The sequence below is a fragment of the Pteropus medius genome, unplaced genomic scaffold, assembly GCF_902729225.1.
Source record: "Pteropus medius unplaced genomic scaffold, Ma_sr-lr_union100, whole genome shotgun sequence".
NCBI lineage: Eukaryota > Metazoa > Chordata > Mammalia > Chiroptera > Pteropodidae > Pteropus > Pteropus medius.
Genome location: NW_024345601.1, coordinates 14,491,111 through 14,513,008, shown reverse-complemented (window position 1 = coordinate 14,513,008; position 21,898 = coordinate 14,491,111). Strand labels below are relative to the sequence as shown.

The 21,898-nt window shown below is 37.8% G+C and overlaps 1 protein-coding gene across 1 annotated transcript in view; it reads left to right on the top strand.

The window, feature by feature from the left end:
• Window positions 1-21,898, top strand: part of NCKAP5 (NCK associated protein 5) — a 744,993-nt gene that overhangs the window by 485,180 nt on the left and 237,915 nt on the right. Inside the window, 1 exon segment of the mRNA XM_039874581.1 lies at window positions 2,403-2,490. Coding sequence (XP_039730515.1) covers window positions 2,403-2,490 — 88 coding nt within the window.

The following is a 21,898-nucleotide window of genomic DNA, read 5'->3' as shown; positions in this document are numbered from 1 at the left end:
AGAACTCCAGCCTCTGTGCTAAGGTAGAAAGAAAGTAGACTAATATTCAGAAAACCAGGGGTTAGTTCCTGATCTGTCATACATAACCTGAGTGACCTTGGGTAAACCATCACTGTTTATCATTACTTTTCCTATCTATGATAGATTTGGCACACATCATGAAAAATCTACTACCGTTCAAGAGATCATTTCTGTTTACATACAGCGACATAAAGTATTAGAGATTGGCTCTGATCAGTTTTTATTTCAGAATTTATGACTTATTCACCCTTATTTTTTTTCACATAAACTTAGTTTGTCTCTTCCACCAGATGTTAAGCTTTCTTCAAGTCAGAAAAAATATTGTGCCTTCTTGGGCTCAGCAGCCAATAAGTGTTCACCAAGATAACTCCTAATTAGGAGCTGAGACTCTTCTTCAATTAAAATACTTCCCTGCATGGAAATAAAGCCTAGGGGAAAGCGGCGGCTGTTTTTACAGTCAATAAAAATGGTTTAATCCTAACTCCCTATCCAACTAACTATGATCCTGTAAGTAAGCCATTTAACCTTTCTGTTGCCTCGGCTTTCTCATCTACCACGTAGATATAATGATATTTTAAAAGTACATTATAATGACAAATAGATGAGAGAGTTCTTTGACAAGCTCACAGTACTATATAATTTTGAGTTGCTACCATTAATAACATAAGATCTGTGAAAATACAGGAAACAGATTTTTTTTTTTTCCTGGCTGGACACAAGAAGAGGTGGTTTGCATAAATGTGTGGTCACACATCATTCTCTGAGCACTCATCATTGGTGTCTACTGTCTTCTTGAAGTCCTTAATGGGTTGCGGTGCTATTCCCTGTAAAGGCAGAATTTCCTCGACTGGACAATTTTGTTTGCAAACTAATTCCTCACTCTGCTGCTAGATAATTGTATGCCATATTAGAAACGGTGGCATTGTGAACTACACTGCCTTGGTTACGTGCCACTTCAGGGAATTCATGGTCATCCTAGAGCCCTTAATTTGCCATGCTAGAAACTTTAAGTAAGAGAGAGAAGCTGGACCAGCCTGCTTTCTCTCTGAAAATAGTATCATACAGAGTCACCAAAAAAAACAAAAACAAAAAAAACGTGCTTCAGCATGAAACTGTGAGACAGTGAGCTCAGTTTTTGGCCCAGGGAGCATTGTGTTCAGTGCATTTAGTTCAGGTGTTCTGCTTTCAGAGTTCTGGTCCATGAATCCTCATGGATGGGCCCCGAGGACAAGGTCATTCAAACACAGTTCAAATATACATAATGAATGCCTGGCACAGAGTAAGTAGTTAATATTTTTTAAAATAAAGTAACAAAGGATTCATATAACAATGTCTATCAAATACCTACTTCATGCATAATTAAGGGAGACACATAATATGTGACATGTTTCTATACCAAATATAGTAATTTACTTCAGAAGACAAGATAAGAATATATGAAATATTTGAGCATTTAAAGTGTCGTTTTATTTTTAAGTTATAGAATGAATGATTTAAAGTATAAGGCTGTACAAATTCAAAGACATGGGAGACCACTGAAGAAATCTCTTAGGAAGTGCAACTTGAGTTGGGTTTTGAAAGATGGGTGGGATTTGAGAATATAAAGAGGGTGTTGGCATTCTAAGAAGTAGTCATAGCATAAGACAACGTCTGGAAATGGAAAAGGGTGTGTTTGTTTCACTCTTTACTTTTGGGCAATTCAGAGGTAGTATGGTTATTTAAAACAAAATAGGATCATAACATACAATATCTGTTATAACTATAGAAATATTCATAAATACGTACTAAGACGTGTATAAAGATATTTATTGTTTGAAATAGCAAAATATTTGAAGTAATTTCAATTCCGTCAGCAGGAGAATAGTTAAATAATTTATGGTGTCACATTAGTCACATGGTGAAATACAGAGAAATAGCTAAAAAGAATAAAGTAGATCTCCGTGTGCTGGCATGAGAAGACCACCATGGGAAGACTTCACAGTATATGGTGAAAATACATTCATGTGATATTTGTCAACTTTGGGAATTGATTTTAAAAAATCAAAGTGGTATCAAGAAGATTAATGTGGTGACACTGCGTCAAATTAAAAGGGAACAATTGAAAATGGAGAAGGATATTGGGAGATGTTTTCATGAGTACAAAAACAGGGACCTAAGTGGTAAAAAGAAAGAGAGAACCCAGAGACATTCTGAAAAATGATTTTAAAGGACTTTATGACAGACTCTTGATATAGGGGATGAAGGCAAGAGAAGAGAAAAGAAATTTTCAGGTTTAAGCTTAGGAAATATACATTGAAGAATGATTTCTACTAACTAGAACAGACTCATGTTAATAGGAAACCTTCTTTAAAAATTTATTTTTATTTTTTTGTTTTTTTCAGGATGGAAGAAACAGTACGAAATCTATTGCAGAGTCAAGGATCTACAGAGCAGAAAAAAGAAGAAACTGTTAGTATAATGGTCTATCAGGTACACCATGTTTCTTACTCTTGATTGGGTAATGGTCAGCTTGTTTTTCTCTTATTTTTCTAGTTCTATCTTCCCTAACCCAGAGTTAAATAAGCAAGTATGATCCAGATCCTGATTCTCAGAGCTATATAATTACTCTGTTTGAAGAATCATGTACATGTTTATTTAACTCATTCATTTCTTTTTAAAAATAATTTATTTTCAATTATAGTTGGCATACACTATTATATTAGTTTCAGGTGTACAAGATAGTGATTAGACATTTATATAACTTATGAAGTGATCACCCAGTACATCTAATACCCATTTGACACCATACATAGTTATTACAATATTATTGACTATATTCCTTATGCTATATTTTACATGCTCATGACTGTTTTGTAATTACCAATTTGTACTTCTTAATCCCTGCCCCTTTTTTACCCATCTCAACCCCCCCTCCCATCTAGCAACCCTCAAAATGTTCTCTGTATCTATAACTCACTCATTTCTTGAACTCCTGTGAAAGAAATTATAGATTTTGTTTTTAGGAAGATGTAAAAAATAACTTTGCAATGAAACAGAGAGACCCATCGAAAATATTGCAGTTCTCTGCAATCAGAACTATAAGAGGTATCTACAGCATTCTCTGGGAACACGGTGGGGTGTGGGGGAAGTGACTCAACCTGTCTGGAATACTTCCAGACAGGAATACTTCCCATCAGTTGGACATTTGAGGTGGGCCTGAAGAATAGAAAATAAGAAGAAGGACATTGGAGGCAAAGGGGAAGCCTAAATAAAGGGACAGTGGTGTGAATTTTCATGGCAGGGTCATGGAGAATAAGATGCTCAGGGTAGCCAGATAATGGTCAGATGAGAAAAAGTATGACTGTGAGTCTGAGAATGTATAAAAGCTAGATGAGGTCAAGCTTGTATCCTGTGCTTATGGGTATGGCCTTGCCCCTCAGGCGATGTGAAATCTAGAGAGATCTAAAGAGAGTAACTGGTCAATGAAGTAACAAATTGTCATCTTCCCATAGGCCTTATTCCATGGCTCTTTAATACTAGCAAAGTGACCATGCTGGGAAGCAGGACAACTTGAGTATGACCCAGGTTGGCCACACAGATGAGAAGGCTCTGGCAGGTATAGAGCACAGGCGCACTATATAGCTAAATTGAAGAGTTTCATTGAAAATCACTTAAATCACAAATAGAGCCCTAGTATCCATTGCACAACTATACATGGAGAGCTAAAAAATCTACAGAAAGCAAGGAAAAGGGCAGAAATGTGAGGTAATTGCTGGGCAGCTCTTGGTATTTGTGGGCTAAAAAACAAGTTGGGTTTGAGGAGGCAAGCATAGGAACCCTGCTGGTAAAGATATTTTCACACTAGCTTCCCTGAATTCACGGGTTGGTTTGCTGTGCAATGCAACTTCTTATGAAAAAGATTGGGAGGAATCTGATCATAAAAGTCACAATATCATACAAAGTTAAAAAATCTAGGAAAAGTTAGCCTTAAGAAGTTTATGTCCTCAGTAGTTGACTCTTGAAACATATACAGGACTACCTTGGGAGAAAGGGACAGCCGTTCTTCATCTCCAGTGAATATAATGAAAAGAGTTGACTTAAGTTGCCCCAGAGGAGATTAAAGTTAGCACCATAAAGACAATAGAAAAATCAGTAAAATCCATTTCTTGTGAAAGGATTTAGATTTTTCTTAAGGAGATGGTCTTTACATAGATAGGGAATACAAGCTCTGCTTTTCCTGATGTGAGGTCTCTTAAAGTTAGGGTAAGGACTTCAGTTCTCCTAGCCCTGAGTCTTTCCTGGGCATTGTATCTGCTTTGATAGAAAATTGAGGTTAAGTAAAAACAAAAGGCGACTTGATCCTGCATTAAGTTCTATGAAGCCTAAAAGAGCCATATGAATCTGAAACATAAGTAATTTGCTCCCCCTCACAGGTCACACCAGTCTTCAATTAGAACTTAATAATTCAGCATTGCTATTGTGCTTTTTAAAATCTCCTCCTTAAGACTCATCCAGGTTCTTATTTTCTTTTGATCATTTTTTTCAGATCTCTCCATCACTTGTTAGTCAAATCTGTGGTGTAGACACTTAACGTCATCATCAGAGTTCATTTTGTGAAGCCAGGAGCTACTTGGACAGATACACTTTTAAAAAATGTGTTTTAAAACTGTTTTCCTCTATGACCCAGTCTATTTAGGAAATCAACTCTTCCCTCAAAGGCAGGGATCCCCAACCCTCAGGTCCCAGACCCATATGGTCAGTGGCCCAGGCCACACAGCAGAAGGTGAGCGGCCTCAAGCAAGTGAAGCTTAATCTGTATTTGCAGCCGCTCCCTAGTGCTAGCATCACCACCTCAGCTCCACCTCAGATCATCAGGCATTAGATTCTCATAAGAGCACCGGTCCCTGGGGCCAAAAAGTCTGGGGACTGCTGCTACAAGAGGAATTAATACTACAAAAAGGGATTTTTCAGTCATTGCTCTAACTGACCTCTGGCTCATTATCTGGAAAGTAGGAGATAGACATGGGTTACATGACCCATAGGTCATTTACACATTCAGTAGATATTTACTGAGCTTGTAGTATTTACTAGACACAACCTTGTTCTCTGGGGATTCAAGAAACGAGAGTAGAGAGAAGAAAAAGAGAAGTCTTGGTAGGTAGCACTGAGGCCCAGGGAGGTCCCTGCCAGCTCACAAATTCTGATATTCTAAATGTGGCTGACAGTAGCAAAATAGGCTGTGCAAGAGGTACGTGATGATAGAGTGTAGCACAGAGTTAATACCTACCTGAAGCCAAATCTTGTGTTTCAGGTGAGAACCGGGAGATTTATTTCTTCATAATGTGGGATGTTATTAGCACACCTGACTCAGATTTTCCAACAGCAAGATTTCTCTGACAGGAGCCAGAGGCCTGTGTAAAGTGTAGGCCCATAGGAAAGCTGGAGTTCGTTTCATTTTCCACTGTGGAAGTGTTTGTTTTGAGGCTTTTATCATTGAGCTAATGTAATAATAGCATAGTAATAGCTTTCTTTGTTCCAGGCCCATGCTAATTGTTTTGCATGCATTAAAGTGTGGTCATATTTTGTTCAAGAGGTGTGTTCCTGAAGACCTCTCATAATTTGTTACTAGTATAATTTATAACTTGCATAATTCAACACGAATTCTCCCAAAGGATGAGGCGGACCCACCATGTGGCAGTCGGTAGTTTAGAGTTTACCAGTTTTGCCATTGTGCAGTTCTCAACTCATCTTTTAATTTGGAGAATTTACATGACTTCAGTGTTTCTGCATGAAGTGACATTAATAACATTTTTATGTGACTACAATTTCAAATTTACCTAGTTCAGAGTCCCATTGAATGTGACTAGATTGTAGCTCATTCAGCCCCCACGACAACTTTGTACAGGAGGTACTGTCGCTATCCCTATCTTACAAATTTGGACGTAGGCTCGGAGAGGTGAGTACTTGCCTAAAGATGCACAGCCTGGAAATAGCCTAGAAGAGATTTGAATCCTAGTCTGTCTGACTCCATGGCCTCAGCTCTTTATGCTGAGGGATACTGAGAGATTACATGATAGGGCCTAAGTTACCCACTGATTATTATCTAAGTTGGGATCAGAACCTAAGCCTTTCCACTTTCTATCTAAAGTTCTTTTCATTCGTTTATTCATTTATTTTCTCATTAATTTATTTAAATGACAGTTATTCAATTTTTTTTTTTTATATAAGTCTATTAGTTTCCTGTTGCTGTAACAAATTTAGTGGCTTAAAACCACACAAATTTATTCTCATACATCTGGAGGTCAAAAGTACAAAATCAGAGTACTGGCAGGGCTACATTCTTTTTGTAGGCTTCACGGCAGAATCGTTTCCTTGCCTTTCCAGATTCTAGCATTCCTTGGCTTGTGGCCCTTTCCTCCATCTTCAGAGTGCATTACTCTGAGCTCTGGTTCCGTTATCATATCTCCTTAGAAAAAGGAGTTTGACCTTCTCCCTTCCTTTTATAAGGACCTTGTGATTACATTGGGCCCATCTAGACAATCCAGGATAATCTTCCCATTTCAAGATCTTCATTTTAATCACATCTGCAAAGTCTCTTTTGCCATATACGGTAATATATTCACAGGTGTCTGGTATTGAGATGCGGGCATTGGAGCGTTTGGCGGGGTCGGGGGGGGAGGTCACATTATTCTATCTATCACACTAGGTGACATTAATCTAGCAGGCTGGTGGTGCTTAGCAGACTCCGAGCTAAGTGCTCGAGACACAAAGATGCCTGCCTGATAGAGCCTTCTTCCTGGAAATCTCACATTGTTCGCAGGATGCTGGACAGGGAGAGGAAAGGCAAATAAATATGTGTGACAACGTGATAGGAGTCAAAATAGCAGGTTGCACAGGGTTCTGGGAATACGAAGGAAGACGCCACTAAACCTATTGCACTGTTCTCCCTGGCGACTCTGCCTTCTGCCTCAGACATTTTTAATAATTTATTTCCCTTTTCTTTTAGTCTCTGTTGTCTCTTGAAATGGACTCAAGAGTCATGAGCTTCCTAGTGAGTCCCACAGCCTGCCTTTCTCAGAACATCTTATATTTCCAGTATTTTAATACAACATCTGACTATCAGGACACATATGTTTGGTGCTTTACAGTTTACATAGTACTTACACAAAACGATGTCATTTGTTTGTTCCAACAACCTCTAAAATGGATATTATCATCCTCATTTTTACAGATAAGTCTCAGAGGGACTCTGGCAAATGCTAAGTGGTAGAACTAGGAATAAGTCACAGAGTTTCCTAAATGAGATACGTGGAATGAAACTGAGCAGTTATCTGTGGAATAATTTGATTGCTGGGTGGAGACTGGGCACAAACTCCCCAGTTCACAAAGGGAAAGCCATGTCTCAAAATACAAAAATAAGTGAAAGTAAACAAAGATAAATTCATAAGCTAAATAATGTTCATGCGTGTCATTTTCCTGTGAGAAAGACAAAAACACGAGTAAGAGAAATATTATTATACGTAGCAACAAGAACAATCATTTTGTTAGAGGGAAATAAAAGATCTCAAAAGATTGTAGAGGAGCTTGAATAAGTAGAAGCATCTTCAGTTTCCCTTCAGCTTTTTTTTCTTTCTCCAGTTTGTTCTCTCTAGGTGTTTGGGGGTTTCTTATGTACTGTGTTTCATATTCTTGTCATCCAGGCCATCATTTCATTTAGTCAAATTAGGAAACATTAGAAAAAAATCACAATTAGATATGGAAGGGGGCAATTAAGCATGAATTAAATGGAGTAACTGGTTGGAGAGGGGCATCATTCCTTCAGCTTCATCTGTCAAAATATTTAAACACAAGCAGCCTGACTTACATACCAAAAACCCTGACACCAGGGAGGGATTACTCCCTTGCAGTCCTCTCGTATCTGTAGCTACTGTCTATGCTTTTCTGTTGTTGCTGGTACATTTCCTCCTGTTTCTGTTTTTCTCTCTGGAACATAAAGTGAACCTGCATAAGCTAATTAATTGAAAAAGAAATAAGTTGATGGACAAGTGGAAACACTAGCAAGGCGAAAAAAGAGCTGTCTGTGGAATAGCTTCTGCCACTAGCAAGACTTATGACCTCAGGCAGCCGCTTAAACTCTTGAGATTCCTTGTTTTTCGTATTTGTAAAAGCGGAGGTTTTGGACTAGATTAGGAATCACAAACACAAATACCTACAGCTGCCAAATAATGCAAATGGTTAAAGCAGGCCAGGTATGGGAAAATAAATAAATCAAGTGTCCTCTGGAGTTTGCATTCTATTTTTCTACTTTTGATAAGAAAATAAGTACAGAGAGAGGATTTGTTTGTTTGTTTTGTTTTTGTTTTCTGATTTTTTTTCTTTTTAATTAAAAGATGAAAGTCTTGATATTGAAAACCATACTATAGCAACCCACACCTGGTTTAATGCCAAAAGACAGTAGAGAGTAGTTAGAGACTGAGGCAAACTAAAGAGCCTCTGTCTGGCCTAAAGGCAGCAACCATGGCCCAGCAACAGCTGCAACAGATTCAGATGACCCAGAAATACACGTCAGTGTGGACGGATGGTCACATCTCAAAAGAGGTGAAAGCTTGTATTTTTATGAGCAGTTTCTTTGTCTGTAAATAAGGCTTGATTTTTTATACATGGACTAACACATATTAAACAAGGGGCAACTCTCAGGACAGAAAGGTAATTTCTAGGGTTTCTGTTTGCTCTTAGAACTTTGGGATTTTGACACTTCTTTACAATCCTGTGAGGCCTGGTCTACACTAAGTGCAGTACAGAGGGCATCCGTCTATACCACTGTGTCCCACACTGCCGACTCTTGCTGAGCATCTACCATGGACTGGTCATATACTAATCATTGTACAAGTGTGAGCTCATTGACTTTTCATGAGAACTCTTTGAAATAGGTACTAGTATATTCCTCACTTTACAGAAGAGGAAACCGAGGCACAGAAAGGTTAAACTGCTTGCCCAAAGTGACACATTACCAGTGTCAAGTCATTTGAGCTCCTTTGTACCCTTTTAGCTGGGTGAATAGGTCACCATAAAAACTAAGTGCAGAAACTTTGTCAAGAGCTGCAGTGAGTCCCTGACCCAGGAGAGAACAGAGAAAGGTGGATACGTGTTGCAGCCATGTTGCAGCGGTGTCCAGATTTGCCTCTCTCCGCCTCTTTACTCTGTCTTACCTTCACGGAGAGCCCTGAGCTATGCATTTTCTAAGCCCAACTCCATTACTGCCAGTGATGGTCTATGCTCAGTCATTGATTTCTTAGCCTGTATTTAAAGCAATATAATACGTTATACAAATTCTTTCCATTGGAAATGATCTAACTGAAAATCGAAATGAATTTTTTCTTAAATAATTCCTTAAATGTATTCTCGGATGTGACTAAGCAGCTGATGCTTGAGCAAAAGGAACCTTTCTAGTTATTCTAAAACCTGTCAGTCATCAAATATATATCCAGTTCCTTTTATGCACACGGAGAGTATGTGACATAGCCTGGGACCCTCCTCACTGAAGCCCAAGGCTGGCCTGGCAGAGGTGTTACTTCACAAGTGATAATTCTTATCAGGGGTAGAATATTTTTTAACTTAAACTTCACCTCCTTTTTTTCCTATAATGGCTTAAGCCTATAATGGCTTAAGTGTTCTTTAGGCGAATTCAAAAATTTAAATGCACTAGAAAGAAAACTTACGGTTGAGAAATTACATTAAACAATTACAAAAGATACCTTTTCTAAATAAGAAAGCTCTCTTAAAAATAGCGATATTTCTAGTATATTTAAAGTGTGACTTTTACAAAATTCTAACATAATAGCATTTTTTTTTCCATGAACATGTGTAAATGCAGGGCAAAACTGAAGTCTCTCTGGTTTTTGAGAGTTGCAAAGTCCCTGACTCTATTTCCTCATTGAAGATCAGAATCACTTGAGAGAATCGTAGCAGATTCAGCTGTCTGGGAGCCTCCTTGTAGTTTTTGACTTAGAATGATCTGTTTTGTTTCATCATTTTCGAGTATGATATGGGTCATCTTGGTTCCTCTGGTCCATAGATGTGTTGGCAACCAGTGAGGTACTCCAATACCCATCCACTCCATCATCAGCGTTCCCTCATTTTGCAAAGGAGAAAATGGAGATGAAGTTCGGAGTCCAATTCTCAGTCCAGTGCAAAACTGAATATGCATCTATACTGTGTGTATATACTGATTCTTTCACGTGCAATACTTTTTTCAGTAAGTGCCCTGGCAGTTAATTAGCCAAGAGAACTGAACTCTTTAGAAGTCTTTAGAAACTTGACTCTAATTTATACAAGTTATTCAGAAAACTGTTTCATTTTTCTTTTTTTACCTACACAAAATAAGGTAAACAAATGCAAATACATGGATCAGCAGTCAGTACATTCAGTGAATTCATACCAGTTGGGAAAAAATGATCTGAAATTCTACTGTCTGTTGGGAGAGTGACTAAGTCTTTGCACAGATATTTATAAAATCATAATACACAATAGGATATAAAAGATTTTATTGAGTGCTTTTATTTATGTCTGTGGCCTGTAATCTCAGGAAGTCTCAAGTGCTTTCGATTCTGCTTTAAGAAATTTGGCCTTTTCTTTGAATTGCTGTGAACTTTGAATAGCTGCTGAGGTGGGTAATGGTAATAAAGGGAATATTTTTATTGTGTATTAAGTTTTAAAGGGCTGAAACTGTTCCTTGAGGAAGCAGTTTTCTTCCTTCCTCTTTGTTCTTTTTATTTTGTTTAAAGCAACATCCTTTATTCATATGTTTAGATAAAGAAGGTAGGAATTTTTTCAAAGCCAAAGTGTGGGATGAGATTCAGTACAGCCAAAGTGTGTCCTACATAAAATATTTCTCTTCTCTTTGAAATTATTCTATACGATGAATTTATGATTTTTACACTACAGAAATAGCTTTCTAGAGTTCCAGAAGTTTTCAAAACAGTCTCATTTGGGAGCACTAGCTTGTTAGCACACCTGACTAGAGAGAATGTTCACCTCTGTAATTCCAATGTCACGTTAAATACTGTGAAAGGAATAGATGAGATTTAAATATTATCACTAAGAGTTTAAATAGTTCCTACTTCTTGGGAATTTAAAATTCTTGGTTTAATGGGTTCTGACTCTACATTCTAGTTCTCAATTTCTGTCTAAAATCTCTGCTCAGACATGAATATTTTTTCTGTTAGATGTTTTGACCCTGGACTGAACTCTTATCAAATAAAAGCAGAATATAGTCTCTCTGTGAAAACAAAAGTAGCCTATGAATAAAATGGTGCCCTGGAAAAGCACCTTCTCTTCATACAGGTGAGTGGGTTTTTGACAATAAACACGAACTACTTTCCTCAGCTCATCTCGGCAGAGGACCAGACTTTATATTGGAATACTCAGATGATGTCTCAGGCCAGGAAGTTTTGTGGATAGAATCCAAAAGATGTTGCCCTTTAGTAAGTGTGTGGCTTGGGCAAATACTTTGGGCACTTCAGATCATTAACCAGATATATCACTTATTTCTTTCTCTTAGGAAATGAATGAATTTGAACAGAGCAAAATCACAATGAATCAATCCTTGATCTTTGATCCTATTTTCTTAAGCCACCTGAGGCTACAAAACTATAATTTTATTTTTTTAGGGCAATATCAATGTTTTATAAAACGGAGATAGAATAGTTTGTGGAAGAAATTGTACAATTTTGAAATTAGGAAGTAGTTAAGAAAAAAATGGAAAGTGCCTGCTGGAAAAAAATACGCTTTCATTCCTGTGATCTCTCCTCTGCAGTAACCTTTCAGCTATATTATCTTTATTGATTTTGTGTGCACAGTGAGCTCAGCATGGCAATGAAGAGGAATCACCACGTGCGGGGTGAGAGAAAAATGATCTGGCCGGGGGTCTGCTATGTGCACTTAAGCCATCATGGGATTCAGGTGTTAATTGGCCCCACAGACATAACTAAGGAGACAGAACCAGTGCCCTTGCAGGCTCAGAAGCTTGTCCCCAAGCCCTGGACCGCAGGTTCCGGACTGGGGAAAAGTGGCATCTGTACCAAAGTGTCTTCTCCAAGACTCGGGTTCACTGTAATACTGAATGAGTTTTCAACCTAGCTGGGTCCCGACCCAGAACAGCTTCACAGAATCTCCAACCGTTGAGCCTGGGTCTTGATATGTTTAAAATATCCTCAGGTGATCCTAATAGGTCTTTAGGCTCATGAGTCAGTCAACACCATGTTCATGAAGCTCTTTTCTAGCCAGCTCAAATCTATGAGAAGAAATACAGAAGAAGATTCTTAAGAAAGTTTCTCTTATGGGGAATTCTTTTTCCTCTCACTAATATTTTGCTGTTACCAGGAGGGAGAAGTTATCTAATCTTAGGTCATTTAAGGCCTATGCCAGCTGTGCCAGTGTCCAAAGATGAAGGATTCACCCCCTGTGCACTGGGGTTTGTAAACTTCTCAGGCTCTTAAAGGGAGCAGATAGTGAAGTTCACCGAACAAACGTTCCTTCCACCCCACGTCAGTCTGCTGGTTACTCGTTCAAACATAGATGCAAACAGTGCTGAGTATTTCTTTTTTTCCATGTAAGAGTTAATTGAGATTAATAATAGGAAGAAGCAACTTGAGGAAAGGAAAGTTGTACACCGTTAAAAAGAATGCCATGCACTCTCAGCAGCCTCTAGCTTCCTAGAAACCCCACACATATAAGGGGTAGTGGTTGCGGAATGCATGAAGGGGAATACAAGTAAGAAAAGGTTTCAGGGTCAGACGGACCCGGAAGTAGATACCATTTTCCAGTCTCAGTTAGTTTTGTCATCTTGGGAAACTTAATCAATTTGGGTCTCACTTTTCTTCGTAATGGGTATAATAAGGCTAAACAGAAAGGCTGCTGTCTTTGCAGTGCTTTCCCAGACGTGATTTCATCTAACAGTTGGAGACAGTGCATGACAACGTGCATAGCACATGTTCAATATTCAAGGAACAGTAGCTATTACATACTGTTATTACCCATCTAACCCTATCTATCTACTCTTCTGTTCTTTCTCTTCACACAGTCAAATTCCTTCTCTTACCCTGTCTTACTCTAGCCTGTCCTAGCAGCTAGCATCATGGAAGGTGTTAAAAATCTAAAGGTTCAAAACTGGAGAAAATGACAAAACTCTGAGAAACGTGGACATTTCAGGAGTGCTAAACCCAGGTCAGGTTCCCAGACAGGACTGGCCTTTTGGGTGGTGGCTTCTCTCACTGCACAATCTTATCATCCCCAGACCCTATCTACCAATATTTTCTCATTTAGATATTTCTCTATTCAAGCAATATTTTCTCATTTAGATATTTCTCTGAAGTTTCATCTATTCAAGAATTATTCTACATGATGAAGAATCAAGAAAATAAATATAGCAGGTCCTTGAAGAACATTTCATTCAATGTCGTTTTATTATAACGTTGATGAGAAAAAAAAAAATTGATTCCCGGCTCGTGCCACTATTGTGTGAAGTGTGCATGTTCCCCCCATGCCTGCGTGGGTTTTCTCCAGGAACTCCAGTTTCCTCCCACGTCTCAAAGATGTGCACATCGGGTGAACCGGCATGTCTAATTTTCCCAGTCTGAGCGAATGTGGGTGTACATGAGTGTGCCCTGTGATGGAAGGGTGTTCTTTCCAGGGTGGGGTGCTGCCTGGCGTCATGAGCTGCTGAGAGAGGCTCCAGCCACCTGCGACCCTCAAATGGAATAAGCAGTTTGGAAAAGAATTATCTTACTTGTTTTACTAATCTTTTTAAAATGTACATAGAGCTCACGTTTACCTTAATGTTCAATATCAGAAGTGTTTTGGGATCTTTAGAAGTTCAGTGATGTTTTTGTGACTAGAAATATGCCATAGGAATGTAACGCTTGTTTGTATCATTAGCCTGTGGTAAAATTGCTTTTGTTATATGTCTTTTCACTTAAAGTCACAGTTTCCGAGAATCTATCCATAAAGTGAGAATTTATTGTACTTAAGGAAAAGTCATCTGCATATTAGTGTGAACCAGTTAAATCTGAGGGCTTTGCTCTATCAACTCATCTCAAGAAACTGCGATTTAGAATACAGAATTCAGAGGAGAAAGACAAAAGAAAATAATTTTCCTAAAGTAATTTAGGAGTTTGTAATCCTCTGTATTGATTAAGTAAGTCTGGATGACACTTTGCTTTGGAAAAGGGTACCAGGAGAGAGAGGTGTTAAGAAGTAGCATTGGGATAGAGAAGTGAAGAGAAAGCTAGAAAATGCAACTTACAAATTACAACCATCATTTCTACAGTTTTCCAGATGCCATAGGCATACAAAAGGAAAAAGAAGACACTGTTCCCTTTGTTCTTCTGACCTCACACTCTCAGGACCCAGATCACAGGCTAGTATGATTACAGTAACTGTCGAAGGTCTGATATGCTATCCTAGGGCCTTTTAATGAATTCCTTCTGTGGTGTGTACCACATGTCAAACTGACAGGTTCAAAGGAACTTTTGGAGCAAAGCCATTGAATTGGGGTCTTATAATGGCTTATATTCTTCCCTCATCTGTTTAAATGAACAACGAAAGATTTATCATCATCATGATGAGTCCATTGTTTTGTAAACAAATCAAAATATATGTTTTCCCAAGTGTGTTCTGTTTGGTAGGATTGCCACCCCATACCCCCAATAAATTTTGTTTCTACGCTACATTAATAAATCAGCCCAGTAAATGTATTTCTCCCCACTTAGGCCAAGCCTATAGTTTAGTCTGAATTAGTAAGCTTCTACTGAGATTATAAGTGAGGATGTGAAAACAATTCCATCGCAAGGATTCTCCTACGATCTTTTTTTATTTACATAATAACTTGTAAATATAAAAAGATACGAATTAGGCTAAATTTCTCTTGAGTCACTATATTTGATTTTTTCTAATCTTCTAATATTGTATGGTTTTCTTCTCTACGCATTTTTCTTTTTCTCTCCTGAGCATTAGAGAATCATCATTGGAGAACTGGTAGTGAAAATTGCCACAATAATAGTTAATATGTGTTTTACAGTTTATACTTTAACAACATCCATCATCTCTTTAGATCTTCACATTAACTTTTCAAAATAGGAAGGGCAGAAAGTACAACTTCACTTTATGGGTGAAGAAACCGATTTTCACAGAAGCAGTTAGTTGACTTTACGAGCATCACACAGACTCGGGTTGCAATGGTCTTGGTCTTTTGATTCCAAGTCCCATAGTCTTGCAGGAGTAACATTAATTGCATTCTATACCAGCGGTTCTCAAATCTGGCTGTGCCAGACCCCACAGCTAATCCTCACGATGAACTTGAACTCTTGTCAGCCCAACAATTTCAAAGCCTTCCTCTTGAAGCTGAGTTTCCAGAGTGGCCTGAACTATAATTGCTTCTGACTCTTACCAGTGTCAGAGAGTTCTGGGCACACAAAGCCGCTGAGCTGAGAGACAGTGAAAACCGGGCAGAATCCCTACAGTATAGTAAAAGTTATAGACGGAGTGCTTCAGGGCTAATGTTTTAGTGATGGGAAGAGTCTGTAAAGTGATCATGTGATGTCCTGGAGACCAGGGCTGCTTGGAAAGAGTTGGATCATCTCATAAGTTACTAAGGTAGACAAGAGCAAAGGCCATGTTTACCAGCTGCTTGTTGCCATGTTGCTGTACACAAGGTGGCCAGGCTCTGCGATGCACGATATTCTAAGGAAAGATTTGTAGTGTGACATGCGACGGTCAGTCACTATGTAGAGATGAACAGGATAGTTATCATGTCTTAGATGCTCAGAAGGAGGAAAGTAACCTCCAATATCCAGCCACCTCATTTTGCACATGAAGAAACAATGTCACAGACAAGCAAGAGCCTTTACCAAGACCACACTGCCCATAATGGCAGACTTGGAATGAGAAACCAGTTCAGTAGCTGGTTTTATATTTTCCTTCTTCCTGTGGTAGCAGAAAGTTGCTTAGCACCAAGATGGCTATTGGTGGGATCTAGAGGACTATTTGTTGGAGGAAGTTGGGAGACCTCTGGGAGACTTTTGTCTCAGGAATCATAACTTGCCTAGTTCATTATTTAAATGTTCAGAGATTTTGCATGAAGAGAATGGTTATTCAAGTTTTTGATGCACATTTATATTGCTTTTCATATGTACATATATATATTCTGACTTTCCTAAAAGTATTTAGGATCATGCTTATTTCTTGGTAATCTATCTGAATTTTCTTACCTTTTTTTCCAAGATGAATCATCTGGCAGGGTTACAGATGTCTTCATCAAACACTCTTTGCCTCTCTACTCCCACTGTGGCTATGAGTGGCTTGTCAGAATGTACATCCCACTTGATGACAAAGAATCACCTTCTGATAGCTTCCTGCCGTCTTCAGAGGATAGAGATAAAAATAATAATTTTAATGTCAAAAAGCACACCAAGACAATATTGCTGGCAAAATTTCTTCAGTAAAATCCTCAAACAATTGAGCCCTGTTCTATGCACTGAGTTTTGTCTGACTAGAGAAAGCAAGTATTATATAATGTCCTAGAAAAAAAAAATGTAATATTCTTGCTTTATCTTTAAGTTCCATTTAGGCGCAAATAGGTGAGACTCTGTTCTGACATGAACCCGCAAGAGAATTAACTAGATAATCCATCTCTGACTTTCAAAAATACAACTAATGTACCTCATTAGAGCTCTTTCATTAGATAAGCCTAGGAAGGAGGAAGGTGGGAGGAACAGAGCACCTTGATTAGGAGCGAATCTGTGAGTCTTCGGAAATTCCCAGGGCATTTTAGGATAGACAGCTTTACGACTTAAAAGATGATGTGTTGTGTTCCTGTGTGAGATGCATGTGGTGGGGTGTCAGTTAAAGGAGAAGCATACAAAAATCTCATTTTCTAGGAATGGAAGTTTATTTAAAGGTGTTTTTCTTCTTTTATGCAAATATTCTATTCGTCCACTGCTTCATATTTCTGATAGCAAGATAGTTGCTTAAAAATAGTTTTCTATTGAAAGTATTTAAGAAAAAGTAATTCAGCTTAAGGTTTACTCACAGTGTCCTCAGAGACAAAGATGATATCATCCCTCATTCGGCTTATCATATTCAGCAATACTGGACGTTTATTGCCTGCTTTCTATGTTGTACAGCATATGATGATGAAGATGTGATATATAAAACATTATTCCTGTTCCTGATGGTCTTACATTATAATTGGGACCTGGAGAACTACATATAATATCTGTTTACTGAATTTGCAATGACAAGTTGGCTTCTCCATATGAACTGCTTATTATTATTATAGTTGAAAACAAGAATTCTTTTTTACTAGAGGCAATTTTCTGCCAATACATTCAGTTTAAGAAACTCAGAAGATATATAAATAGTTCTCTGCCAGCAATTGTCAGATTTATATATGTAATTGAAGCAGTATATAGTATAGTATAGTATACCATATTTTATGAAAAAAAATTTAGATATAATGGTCATCTGACTGTGTATTCACAAGGTTAGTGAGAAATTTTTAATTGCTTAAATTTACTTTAAATTAAAATTCTGTTCAGGAATCTCAGACATATGGTTGTTGTATGTATATAAAAAGACATAAGTAAATATAGCCATCTCCCTATCACTAATTAGTCAATGACTGAATTATAATTCATTTGAGATGGCCACTGCTCAGCCCATGATCTCAGCTTCCCTCTAGTGGCTCCCTGGCTCCCTTGACCAGTGAATTATGTCAGAAAATGGGACAGAGGTGGAGAGAGAAGAGAAGAAATCAGAGAATGAATTTAAATGTGAATTCCGACACTAAAGAATGAGTTATTTTTAATACCTCCAAGTGTTTAAGTTTGACCATTAACCACTGAAACTTCCCATCTATATGACTTTCTTACCATTTTTGGCTTTTCTCTGCTCAGGTTATACTCAGACAGCATCCATGGGCTACAATGACATAGTTTCTGCTGCTAATCTTCTTAAATGTCCAGTCACCTGGAGCATACCTTTATTGAAAATTACAGCTCACTTTTTCACACCATTCTATTCCACAGTAGAGTTTCCCTTTGTATAAAGTGCCTTTAGAATTGAACTTTTTTTTTTTTTAAGGAAACAAGTGTTACTGATAGATGGAACAGGCGATATATAAGCATCATCTGAAAATTTATTCATGTAACTTTACAGAGATGTTCAATAGGGAAGATAGTCTGCAACACTGAGGAGTGTTTTGAGTGAAAAATAATAAAGAGTAGATGTGAATTGATATGTGAATTGTTGTGAGTTCATATTAGAGACATAAAGAAAACACTTTGTTCTCTTATCCATCATACACATTTAATCTTGAGGATTTTACTGTGTGCTTAGTTCACTTTGTAAGTCAAATCCAGGGATGAAAAAGAAGAGTTTTATATGTTTTGTCTGACAGTGGTAAGCTTAAACTATGAACAAATTGGGACGACTTTTTAAATCCCGTGATTTATCTGATGCTATTTTTCTCCCTTTAATTTAGTATGCTAGTGCTGAACAAAAGCTGCTAGCGATCCCTGGGAATGTTTTTATGGTATTTGCCGAAGTGCTATCTAAAGTGACAATATATTCTGTGCACCCTCCCCACCACCAGAAAACAAATGAGTATATAAATCACAGAAACCGATGCCACCGGGGCTCACTGGGGCGGCTGTCAGCCAGACGGCTGGCCTCTACATTTCCATTTAGCTTGTAATATGGTGTGTGTTTATATTTTGAACTGATTGAACCATCATTAACTATGGAAGTGGCAGAGGTTTGTTGAACCTGTTCTGCTGATAGTTATCTGAGGCCAGACCTGACATCTCCGGTAAAATCGCCCGTTCCCTGGAGGAATGGCCTGGGAGCCTTGGCAGAGATGCTGTCAGCAACATGGTTCACAGTTGAATAAAGATCACAGATTCTCAGAATTGCCATTAAAGATAGAGCTATAGGTTCATGGGAAAGTCTGAAAGAGGTAACCGAGTTGGGAGAAAGAGCATGACACTTGAAATCAGAACTATTTTAATTTTGGTTCTGCCACTTACTGTTAAACAGGTAACTTAATAACCTATCAGAATCCGTTTTCTTTTTCTTTTCATTAAAGTATAGTTGACATACAATATTCTATTCATTTTAGGTGTATGCCACAGTGATGCGACATTTATATACCTTATGATGGGATCACCATGATAAGTCCAGTAACCATATGACACTGTATGAAGTTATTAGGATATTATTGATTGTATCCTCTGTGTTGTACATTTCATCTTATTTGTACATAAGCAAATTATTTGTTCTATGACTGAACAAAGCCTGTTTTCTGTCTGTCAAGGGAGTCTGGAATATTTGCCCCACATTCCAGTTGCTGCAAGCATATGAATGAATGGTATGTGTGAGGTTGTTTGGTTTAACTCTGAGATGTTATACAAATACTAGATACTATTTATTATCTTCTGGAAAGAATGTTTCATGCTAACCACCACCCCAATCTATGCCTTATGTGATCATTCCTAAATTATAGCTTTTTATATTTTTACTATGAATTAGTAGGTAGATTTAGCACATGGATGGATGTTCAAAATGAAAATTCTGTTCTAACTTCTAAGACTGACTAGCTTTCTAAAGCGAGATGTCTGTTCATATTGCTATGATTTCATTTTGCCATCTTTGAGTTAGAAAACTACATGTACTTGAGGATTTTTTGTTTGTTTATTTTGTTTGTTTGTTTGTTTGTTTAGCAGTGTTCAGAGATAAGGGCAATTCCCATTAGAAAAACAATGAACAAGCTGGAACAGAGCATAAGTATTATTATCATCAGCATACTCGCAGTATTTCTACATGTAGGTTTTGTATCTTCCATCAGAATCAAAAATCATAAAAATAGAGAGATGAGTAAATTTTCTTTATATTTCTAAAGCCTTACAACCAGGAGATACTTGGAACTCTTTCTCCCATAAGCAGATGCCCTCAGAGAGGACTCAGGTTGAGCATGTTTTCCTGTGGGTGTTCGGGTGTCTCACTAAACTTTCACTCAGTGTGGCTCACAAGGCCTCTCATTTCTAACAGGCAGGAAGTGGAATGTGCTAAATGCAAAAGTTAGATTAGATGACTTCTGTGTTGGGCCCAAGAAAAATACACAGCAAAAAGAGGAAAGGTGTTTCATATAAGAGAGAGATGGGGTCAGGGGATTGGAAGGAAGAGGGAGAGAAAGAGGAAGAGAGGAAGAAAGGAAGAAAGGAAGAAAGAACGATTTTATTAGACAAGGCTTCTTCTAGGCAGGCAGATTTAAAATTTGTGGCATTCTGGATTAATACTCCCAAACTTCAGCAGTGTTTTAAATACTTATCTGTCAAAATTGAGTTTTTACAGATGATCAAATTGTACAAATTTGAATTAGTGTCTTCCTGTGCATTTTATTTACAAATGAAGAAATTAAGGGACAGCGAAGCCATGTGATTTGACGAAACTCACACAACTGGTTAGTGGCAGAGCTAGAAATGGAATGTAGATTTCTTACTTCTACTTGTTCTAAAACTTGATAAAAATGGGTCTGTGTTTTCACCCTGGATAAGAATAGATCACAGTGAGATGGAACTTGATAGACCTCAAGAAACAGATAACATTAACTCTCCCTTTATCCTGTCAAATGAAATGCCAAGAAATGTCCAAATGTGACACAAACTGTCTTTCCTCTCTGCTCTAATTGGAGTTCTTCAATTATCCTCACAGTCTTGGGCTCAGACTTGGTGTTATTCCCTGAGTGATAGGGTGGAAAACAGCAGGGCTGCTGCGTTGAAAATGAGCCTTTGTACATACACCAGGAAATCACACCTACCCAATGGGGCTGAGCATGGGGCAGGGACAATGGGGACAAGAATATTTAAATTTCTTTTATTGCTTTTCTTACTATGGAAATTATGAGACCATTGTAACAAACAACAGCCACTTCCTACCTCATTTAGGAACTGATGGACAGATTTGTCCTTATTTTTTTTATAAAAACAAGAAGCTAGAAAGCATTATTTTTAAATTAAGAAGGCTTTCAAAGTAGAATTGTTTTCCTTCCATTTACACAGATAGAACCTATCTTTAGTACCCCTTGCAATAGAAGCCATTGAAAGTAGTTACAAACTGTTAATGCCATCTGCTTGCATGAAAAAGTACAATCTCAGAACGCAGAAATTTTCCAAGGGTTTTTCATCACACTAATATTGAATAGTTTCTTTTATATATGTCAACATCTGACATCTATTACAGAAGCAGTATTTAACAAGCTATGGATGAATAGGTCCCAGCTTGCTTGGCTTACAATTATAGTCCAAGTATACTATTAATCGCCACTGCCCTTTACTCTTTGGTGAGTATTGATTTGAATAATTAATTATCTGTTTATATACTTATTAATTATAAAAAATTAAATCAAATAAGTAACCTCGAAAACTTACCTAAAGTGAAAATGATTCATGTTCTATGGTGGAGCATCTTTGTCCAGAGGATCTTAAACTTCGATATGGATTAGAGTTACTGGGGTGTTCCCTAAAATTAAAGATCCCTGGCCCCACTCTTAGAAATGGTGATTCACTAGAGCCAGATTTGGCCAAGGCATCTGAATTTTAAACAAGTAACACTTCTGTCCTCGCTCCCACTAACTCTGATGCCAGTGGCTGTTGGCCCACTCTCTGAACAAGGACCCAAGGAAATGTTAGTTATTTGTCATTGTTGGAAGAACTGCATGCTAAAGAATCAAAATTACAAGATGATTTACAAACTATGAGGTCTCATTTGTGAGCTTGTAATCTTAATCATAGTTCAACCACTCCTGCTTAGATCATTGCAGTAGCATCTTATTTTTCTCATGTCT